Source organism: Sinocyclocheilus anshuiensis, unplaced genomic scaffold, assembly GCF_001515605.1.
Source record: "Sinocyclocheilus anshuiensis isolate Anshui unplaced genomic scaffold, SAMN03320099.WGS_v1.1 scaffold731, whole genome shotgun sequence".
In the NCBI taxonomy this organism is placed as follows: domain Eukaryota; kingdom Metazoa; phylum Chordata; class Actinopteri; order Cypriniformes; family Cyprinidae; genus Sinocyclocheilus; species Sinocyclocheilus anshuiensis.
In genome coordinates, this window is record NW_015551043.1 from 29,437 (window position 1) to 40,355 (window position 10,919).

Here is a 10,919-nt window from a genome sequence, read left to right on the forward strand (position 1 = left end):
GGGATGATGGTGGAGTGTTTGAAGCATGAAGGGACTTCGCACAGCTCCAGTGATCTGTTGAAGATCTCTGTGTGAAGATGGGGGTCAGCTGATCAGAGCAGGTTTTCAGACAGGCTGGTGTAACACAATCTGGGCCTGGTGATTTCTTTCTCTTCTGCTTCCGGAAGACCTGCCGCACATCATCACAAGTGCAGGAGTGGGGGAGAGGGGGATTGCTGGATGTGTTAATGGAGGTGTTTTTTTCAAACCTGAAATGGAAATCATTCAGGTCGTCTGCCAGATTTTGATGCTCCACAATGCTGGGGGATGGTTTCTTGTAGGTGGTAATGTCTTTCAGACCTTTCCACACTGAAGCCGTGTCATTGGAAGAGAACTGGATCCTTAGCGTTTCAGAATAATTCCTCTTTGCCACTCTGATCTCCTTTTCCAGTGTGTCTTTGGCCTGTTTATACAAGACTCTGTCCCCATTCCTGTAAGCATCTTCTTTGGCCTGACGGAGCTGTCTGAATTTTGCAGTGAACCATGGTTTGTCATTGTTGTAGGTTAAATGAGTGCTGGTAGGAATGCACATATCTTCACAGAAACTGATATAAGATGTTACAGTCTCTGTGAGCTCGTCCAGATCGGTGGCAGCAGCTTCAAAAACACTGCAATCAGTGAGGTTGAAACAGGCTTGTAAATCCTGCTCTGCTTCATTAGTCCACCTCTTTACAGTCCTTAATACAGGTTTAGCTGATTTCGGTTTCTGCCTGTAGGTTGGTATAAGATGAACCAAACAGTGATCAGAGAGGCCCAAAGCTGCCTGTGGAACAGAGTGATATGCATTCTTTATTGTGGAGTAACAGTGGTCCAATATATTACTGTCTCTAGTGGGACATGTAACATGCTGTCTGTATTTTGGCAGTTCACGGGAAAGATTTGCTTTATTAAAGTCCCCAAGAATGATTATAACAGAGTCCGGGTGTTGTTGTTCTGTCTTTGTGATCTGATCAGCGAGTTTTTGCAAAGCCAAGCTCACGTGTGCTTGCGGAGGAATGTAAACACTCACGAGAATGAATGAACGAACAAAACTCGCGGCGAATAGAACGGCTTACAGTTAATGAAAAGTGCTTCCAGATCGGGACAGCACATATTCTTTAACGCTGTTACGTCTGTACACCACCTTTCATTGATGTAAAAGCATGTCCCACCGCCAAGCGATTTCCCCGTTGATTCTGCATCGTGATCTGCTCTGAACAGCTGGAAGCCCGGCAGATGTAGCCCGCTGACCGGAATGGCATCATTCAGCCAGATTTCCGTGAAACACAGAGCAGCAGGGTTTGAAAAATCCTTATTTGTCCGGGAGAGCAGCAGGAGTTCATCTGTTTTGTTGGGTAGAGAGCAGAGATTCGCCAGATGGATGCTAGGTAGCGCCATTCGAAATCCACGCTGTCTGAGCTTCACGAGCGCGCCGGCTCGCTTCCCCCGTCTGCGTGTCCTGAAGCGCTTGATCAGCGCCGCTGCTCCGCCAGCTACAATGTTCAACAAAACGTCCGAATAATCAAAAACCGGTAGAAGATTTTGTGGTGTGTTCTGCCGAATGTTCAGCAGTTCATCCCTGGTAAAACTGATCGTGTTTGAGAAACAAAAAACAGGAAAAACTAACAAAAACACTAAAACAACTGAAGAGCAAAGCACCGTGGCTGCCATGTGTGGCACCATCTTTTTACTGTATTGTGGGTGGAAGAGAGCGCTGGTTATTCACTCCCCCCACCTACAATCCCTGCCGGACCTTAGACTCGAACCCGCGACCTTCGGGTTACAAGTCCGACTCTCTATCCATTAGGCCACGGCTGCCAAAAAATGTGTACATGTGAAGTCTTTTTCAGTAAAAATCGAAAACATCCCTATGTAGTAGAGTTTGCACACTACTACACCTGTGTGTGACTGTAAAATGTAAATATCTCTAAGTTTTGTTACCATTCTGTGCCCATCATCTGCTATTACCAGCACTTAATCAAATTAAAACATTTTATCTGACATGTCATTGCGTTTGTGTTGGCTCTCGTGTTGAGATATTTTGTCCGCAACCTTTAAAGTATTCGATTTCTACAGCAGCTGATTTGGTGCACATCATTCTCTTTCTATAAAACCTGTTTTAGCGGTTTGCCCGAGCATTGCAATTATTTTGCATTTACTAGAATTCAATAAAATGGCTTTCCCAACTCATTTTTGTGTGTGCGCTGCATTTTATTTCTTCTGCACGGTCGCGGCGGAAGAAGTGCACGGCTGCGCTCACAACTTAGAGGGATCATTGCATAGCAGTGAATATATGGAATAAAAGTAATTCTTTATTCCCCAAGGCTAATGTGAGACATCATTAGTAAAGTGACGCTCTTGAGTATAGCACATCATTAACCCTTATGCTAATGCATGTGGCACTTTTGCAAGAATGAGCTGAAATCTCCTGAAGTCACATGATGTAACATGGTGTAAGTATTAGTGCGTTAGAAGTTATTTATTCGCTAATAATCAAAGTGTTCACTTGAGACGCAGGTGAGCCCATACAGAATCCAGATTTGACCGGACATCTGCAGTATTCCTCACATCACACACAGATCATGAGAAACACACACATCCAAAGTTCAGCTCACATGTACAGTATGTAATCAGAGACCCTTCCCTCAGTCACATGTGCTCACATGAGATGTTAATACTTGACTAGTATTAATAGTCTTGTATTGTGGTTTCTTTTATGTGTCTAATATTCACCTCCACAGGTTGATTAATCCGAATCCTTTAGTGATGGCAGAAACATTAACTCTAACAGCATATTTCTCCATTTGTCACACTCCATTAGCTGGTGAAATGGTGAAAATGCAAGGTAAAATGAATATGAGTGTGGATTATGAGGATAGATGATGCATCTCATCTCTGGAGACTCAGTCCACACCATGTATATGAAGACGTGTCGCTCTTTCAGTTCCTCACAGCTGTTTTGTTGTTTCTCTGCAGTATTATAAATGTGGCGGTCAGTTTGCTCTGGTCACTGTGGGGACGCTCTCGGCGTACACCGCTTTCGCCATCGCTGTTACGCAGTGGAGGTACTGTATGCGTCTGTCAGAGAGCAGTCATTGTCTGTTGCATTGATCACTGCTGTATTAATCACCGTCTGTGTCTCTGATCAGGACGCACTTCAGGATCCAGATGAATAAGGCTGATAATGAGGCTGGAAATGCTGCTATCGATTCTCTCCTCAATTATGAAACCGTTAAGGTGGGTCACATGATAAACTGTACTGTCATTGCAACATTTGCAACATGCCCGAGTAAAATCTACAACCCTGCTTTTTGTTTGTTTTCTAGCAACAAATGCTAAATTATGGAAGCCCATTTGCGTCAAAAAAATTCTGATTTTTTTTTCCTCACAATTGCGAGCTTACATTACATTAAAGACTTTTTTCCTAGAATTACATGATTCAAACTCGCAGTTGTGAGTTACAAAGTCAGAATTGCATGATATAAACTTCCAGTTGCGAGAAATAAAGTCAGAAGTACAAAATATAATCTTGCAATTCTGACTTTGTAACTCGCAGTTCTCAGAATTGTGAAATGTACTCGCAATTGTCTAATTCTGACGAAAAAGACTGAAATTTGTTTACAATTGCAAGTTTATATCTCGATTCTGACTTTATAACTCACAGAAATCTCACAATTACGACTTTTTTCTCACAATTGCAAATATATATTTCGTTATTCTGACATTATTTCTCAGAATAGTGAGCTACTATCACACAATTCTGACTTTATAGGTCACAATTTCAAGTTTATGTCACAATTCAGAGACAAAAGTCTTCAAAAAAGTCAGAAACGGGCTTTCATATTGAAGGGATAATTCACCCAAAAATGAAAATTCAGTCATGATTTACTTACCCTCATTTTGTGAATCTTAAACATCTGCATTGCAATGAGGTTTGTTCTCACACGTCATTTAAGCATGTTTGAGCTTCAGTTTGCCATAATTGATGTGCTCTTTGATGCTGGGTTGACAATATCAATTAATCGATTTGAATCACTTTGAACTGAGACCGCTATGATTGCTAGGAGAAGCACAACAAATGGCTCAAAATATCAAACTCTGAATGGATGCAATCATAGTTTGAACCTAAAAAAATAAGAGTGTGCACAATTCATTACATGAAAGCTTTCAACATTTGATGCATTCACAAAAAAAAAAACCACGATGCACTGTCAGCATTTGACAGCGACTTCATATACATTTTTACCAATAAAATAGTGAGTCAGATCTTTCTTTTTTGCAGTTGTTTCTGTTTACAGGGTTTGTATGGGTTCTTGAATTTTAATGCAGTGTTTTCAAGGTTTGAAAAATGGTTGGATTTTGGGTAAAGTGCTTGAAAATGCAGTTGCATTGGTTTCATATCAATTTGCTTTCTTACTGAATAGTTCATTTTTTACATAGCATAAGCCTGAAACAGCTCCGCTTGATTCTGCATGTGTGGCTGTAGTGTGATCTGCCGGTCTTTATTGACGCGCACCCTCTGATGGAACACAATGCATAACATTTTTTTTTCTTTCTTCCCCAGCATTGAGCATTATAACAAATCACACACGTTTGTGTTGAGCGCAGAATAGTCACCAGTGAGGAAAAATCCGCAAAACGCTACAGTTGTGTTCATATCATGCGCTCACTGAATGTATTCTGCACTCTCTCGAATACTGTCATCATAAACAGTGCAACGGATTCACAAATTGATCAATACTATAAAATACGCACGCATGTGATCATAGTTAATAATTGACGTAGGTTGCTGTAAAAATATTTTGGGTGAGCTGATTAACCTTTATGTTCTGCTTGGGGTCTCTGAGACCCCAGCTATAAAATATGATTCACTTTCTGTCCGGTGTTGAGGTTACAGTCCCTTGCATCAGGTGGGGTCGCGAAGCGCCGATTTTTTTCAAACCAGCTGTCCTGACCTTCCCGATACTGCATGACGTTCGAAGCCTCAAACGTCATCAATCATGTGATGTTGTCATTTCTATACAAGCATCGGCACAGCGTGCAGTGTTGCCAACTTAGCAATTTTGTTGCTAAATTTAGCAACTTTTCCCACTACCCTAGCAACTTTTTCTTCCAAAAGCACCTAGCAACAAATTTTGCTATTTTTAAAAGTTATTTGGCAACTTTTAGCAACTTTTGATAAGTGACTCGAATGATAAAAAGGCACACATTTTCCATCTAAATCACACAAAATGAGGAAACCAAAGATGCCTAGCAGTACACACATCACATTAAGTTAGCTGCTATTTTAAATTAATTTAATAATAATTGAATATTTGAATAATTGTTCATTTATTGATACACCTTGTTAGTAGCTTGTAACTGCGATTGTTGATCAGTTAGTACACTGTAAGAAAAATATCTAGAAAAATGGAAAAGGTACTAGTTATTTTCCAGGACATTATCCGTTATCCATTGTAACCCTGTAACCCGAAAACACAAAATGCAATGCGTAATTTAAAATGCGGGTAAAAAACCTGTGAAAAATCAATACGGAAAATTCCTTCATATTAACATAGTAGATTGTGCCCTATTTTTATACTAACTAACTGCTAATACACTGCTTAAAACTATAATTGTTCAGAATGTGTAGTTTTACTAGTTTACTAGCTAATAAAAAAAACTTAAATTGTAATTGTTCAAAAATGTGTGTGTTCAATAATTCAATGTTGTATTTAAAAATACAGTTATTTATATTGTAATATATTACATTATATTATTTTATGAACAAATCTAAATTAACACATACATTTGTCATAATTACGTAATAATGTCATCGTGCAATGACATCACAATGTCATTTAGCAACTTTTAGCAACAAATCGACCTTCTGTTAGCAACTTCCCCTGAAAATTATTTGGCAACACTGACAGTGTGTGATACAATAGTGTTTTGAAAACTGCATCGGAGCCGCTGTATCATCCGTCCCATCACTAAATGTTGTTACTGTATTTATGTCCTCATTTAGAGAGACGGCAAACGCTATAATCACCGCGAGCTTCAGTGTGAGTGTATTAAACAAAACCACACGTCTGCGCCATTCATTCACACAGAGACACGCAGAACATGCAGGATTAATGTTTAAATAGTCTTTTTGTGACTTAAAATTTACAGATACTAGTCCATATTTAAGCGTAGCGGACGGGCACGATGAGTAATGCAGCGTTAGAAAGCGTTTTTTTTTTTTACTTTCACTTTCTCTATAGTGAATTGACTAAGATTAAAGGTGCGTTCACACCATATTGTAATTACCGTAATTACAAGATATCAACTTGTATGAAGCGTTCACGTCCTCGTAGAACTCGTAATTACAACTTGTGAACTGGGAGTTTTCTGAGAGCTACGGCTTGTGCCTCGTGACCGCTGTACCTCACGCAGAACCAGAGAAAAATGGTGGCGCTTTCAAAGAAAGCTGTTACTGTTTTAAAAAAGGGGAAAATAGATACATATGAAGAGTTTGGTTCCAAAACGCGATAAACGCCATTTTTGAAAAAAATGAGTTTCCGCCAAAATCAGTATTGTATCTGGTCGGTATTGAAAAGCCAATTTTACATTTTACGCAAAATGCGATATCCGCCGAGTTATTCTGTCATGTTTTCTCCCTTTTTTTCCAAATGGCGACAAACGCCAGTCTCCCTTTTCTGCAGAATGCGATATATCCGCTTAACCAATCACAGCGCACCATTCCACGCACTGTAAACAGTAACAACCAATCACAGCGCACCATTCCATCCACTGTAAACGGTAACAACCAATCACAGTGCACCATTCCACGCACTCTAGACAGTAATGGTGGTGCTTTGAATACACCCGGCATCCTAGTTTTCCTCATCTATTTTGTACTTTGTGATCAACAAACAAACAAAACAATTAGGGCTGCACGATAAATCGCATGTGATTGTCGTGCATTTCATCAGTAAAGCCGGTTCTGTGATTAATAGTAAATCTCCATCACGTGCTTTCAGATAGAGCGGCATTTAATACACAGAGCCGTAGATCACTGCAATTTCACGTTCATAATCGCAGATGAGTCGCATTCGATTATGAACGTTATATTGCATAGCTTGTCAGTGTAAGTGTTTTTATTTATGCCATTAATGTTTTTGTTAATACAGCGTATAGCACTAGTCAACTAAATGAATGTAACATTCATAACATTCGTAACATTTTGAAAAAAAAATGTATTCCATTTTGGGGAAAAAATAATAAAATTTGATGATAAATCTTTGAAAATCAAAATCTGGATTTGAAATTTTTAATGTTATTATAACCTAAAGATGCTATGTGAAAGTTTGAAATAGAAAATAGTGGTTTTCATCTTGCCACTTTCTTGGTAAAGAAAACACATTTTTACTCAAATTAATCTAAATGGATTTATAGCGTTTTGGAACCAAACTCTTCAAATATAGATACTATAATATACTATAATATAAAAACATATTATGTAAGTGTTCATACTGTTATTATTTTGATGTTGTTTGTTCAGGTTAGCAATAACAAATTTATCCCTGCCATTAATAAAAACAAACAAACGGTTAGTAATTATTTTTACCTGACACGTCCGCTTTCTGTGTTCTGCAATATTTACATTTACATTTTACATTTAGTCATTTAGCAGACACTTTTATCCAACTAACAAAAGAGCAACAATATATACTGTAAGTGCAAATGACAAGTCTCGGTTAGCCTAAACGACGCAGTACACGTAGCAAGGTGTGTGTGTGTGTATATATATATATATATATATATATATATAAATAAATATTATATATATATATTATTTAGCAGTAGCATACAATGCTATGTGTTTTACAGCTGCCAGTAGCATTCTTCCATGCGGTCGCGGGTTCATTTTTTTTGACTGTTGCTATAGAAACGGATAATCTCCGGTCCGAGGACGTGAACAGCAGCGAGTTGAACGTCATGTGTTCGTAATTACAACATGGCCGTGGTCGATCTCGGTTCAATATCAATTAATATGTGTATACTGTACATATAAGGGGATAAAAATATTTTGTCGAATGCAGTTGAATGGCTTTTAGCACCATTTGAAACTTGGGTTAAATTCAGTAGGCTATTTGCTTGCATTCATTGTGTGTACTTAAACGAGTATCATTAAAATAAAGGATGTAAGTTATTAACTTTTTAAATTTCACATTTAAAAATCTAGTGTTTAGTCATGTCTAAATATTTATTCAAATGACAAACTTAAACATAAGTAAGCAGGTATGACCTGCAATATTCTAGATACGTGTATATTTAGTAAAGAGCCAAATACAGGTACCTAGTGGATAAACCATGGCATTGCAAATGAAAAGTATTTTTTTTTCCGACCACAAAATGACTCTAATAACAACTCTCTTTGCTTTAAATAAAACACTAATTGTAATATAAGTAATAGAAATATTAGAAAATCGTTAATGGACCATCATTATTGCACAAGTAGTATTTAGTACCAAAAGATCTCCTCAAAATATTAAATAAATATTATTGAACTAAAATATAGAACACTAATTTAACAGAAAAATAGTTAAGCTGTATGGTCACATTATAAGTAAGCAATACCTGAGGGTTAAGAAAACCATATTAATGTTGCCTCTCCATCACTCTCCAGAATAAAATGATACTGCATAATATGCTGTAATGTTTACCAAAAATTGCTGCAAATACCTGTATAATGAAGCTGTCGCCTGTCCTACTTAAACCCATTCAAATGTATTGTCAACGCTGGTTTGTTTGGAGAACACCATGAACCATGTGACCGAGAGAGAAGCTTGTCACAACTCTGTTTTTCAACGGCTCTGGCTTTAACTGAAGCGCTACATTTTATGATTTACGCCACATTACGTGTGCCAAAACGGTATTTATTGTTTGAATTTAGTATTAAAACGTACACAATTTGAACGCTGAGACTTTTTCATATCACATAAACAGGGTTGCCAGTTTGGCGTGAGATTTACATGGGCAGAGAGAGAGCAATGCGTGAGAGTTGGCAGCCCTGTCTATAGGAACGGTAACCTTAAATGACTTCTGTTGTGATCTGGCGCTATATAGAAAATAAAATTAACTTGACCTTCAAGGGGCGGGGGGTGGGGCGCCCCTCTAATATAATGGCAAAGGAAATACTGATGGGAGGAACAAAAGTCGGAACACTTTATTTTAAGGTGTCCTTTTTATACATGTTACATTTACTTACTGTTATAATAACAATCAGGCCTGTCGCAATTAGGGATGCACCGATACCACTTTTTTCAGTACTCGCCCGATTCCGATACTTTTATTTTTGTTACTTGCCGATACCAAGAACCGATACCAATATTTTCATTGCATTTGTAAATTTTTAAAATATTGGGTACAGAAACCAAAAGAGTATGTAAAATGTTAGTTGGTTAACTTCATTTATCAAATAGATAGTCAAACCAAAATTTATTCAGACCCCTTCAACATTTCTCACATTATCACAGTTTATTCGTTATAGTTTAGAAAATGGTAATAAAATATGACAAGAACTCAGAGTTAAACTGTGTCAGAACAAATTCAGCTTGATAATGTCAGATAACTTTGATAGAAAGGTATGTAATGGATTACAATAAACCAAAAATTATTCATACAGCTGTCAATATTTACACAACTATCAATACTTTGTCGGGTATATATATATACATACAGGGAATGTAACGGGGAAATCATTTTGTGAAATTCACCATTTATGAGATTCAGTTTCAGCTGTAAAGATTTAGTTTTAAAGCTCTGCTCTGTATAAAGAAGCAATGGCACATAAAAGTAATACTAGAATACTGCACTCCAAGCCACTTTATACATCTCTTTATGTATCCATTAGTTTTGAACTGTTTTGCAAATAAATGTTGCTTTCCACTAGGGTTGGGTACCGAAACCCGGTACCAATATGGCACCGGTACCTATGTAACCGGTATGTGCTAGAACCGAATCAGAACGCAGATTAGAAAATGCATGTGAACTCAAGTCGGAAAGCTCTAATAATACAAATACAAATCGTGAGTGTCCATGTTGTTTGCACATTCCGACTTAAAAGCACAACTCGGGAAATGAGAGCATCCGAGGAGCGCGTGAATGCAGTAATTACACTTGCTCTGATGGCAGCAGGTAGCCTTCCGTTAACTAAGCTAAACATGCTTAAATTAAAATGCCTAAAGCTAAACTTCCCTTGTATTCACATTTCTAAACCTGTTGTCCAACAAAAGAGAACATTATAACCTTCTTACTCCACAACACCAGTCAAATGCTTCCTTTTGTGATCTGATGTGGCTTCTTGTCACAGAATGAGGCAGAAAATATGTTCTATATGCTACTTTAAAAAGACAATAATATCACTTATCGCAATTATTTCTGGGGCAATATATCGCACAACAAAAAGGTGTTATCGTGACAGGCCTAATAACAATAAATAAAAAGTAACTTTAAACCAAAATCTAATCCTAACCATATAGTAAGAATACCCCAGAACGTAATAAACATAATCAGCGTTGTTTACGTTCGACATGCGCACGATTACGTTCTGGGATACTCTCAAAAATGGCGGAAGATGGTAACTCGGGGAGATGAATTGTTGAATAAATTGTTATGTTTGTTTTCTTTGCGCACAAAAAGTATTCTCGTAGCTTCTCAAAATTACGGTTGAACCCCTGATGACACATGGACTATTTTAGCGATGTCCTTGCTACGTTTCTGGACCTGGGAACATCGCAGTTGTGTTGCTGTCTATGCAGGGTCAGAGAGCTCTCGGATTTCATCAAAAATATCTTAACTTTTGTTTTCCGAAGATGAATGAAGGTCTTACGGGTTTGGAACGACATGAGGGTGAGTAATTAATGACAGAATTT

General features: G+C 37.8%; 1 protein-coding gene across 1 annotated transcript in view; it reads left to right on the forward strand.

The window, feature by feature from the left end:
* The window catches only part of LOC107661542 (ATP-binding cassette sub-family B member 7, mitochondrial-like), a 64,089-nt gene that overhangs the window by 26,480 nt on the left and 26,690 nt on the right, over positions 1-10,919 (forward strand). The window contains 2 exon segments of the mRNA XM_016451171.1: positions 2,995-3,083; positions 3,168-3,255. Of these exon segments, the coding sequence (XP_016306657.1) occupies positions 2,995-3,083; positions 3,168-3,255 (177 nt within the window).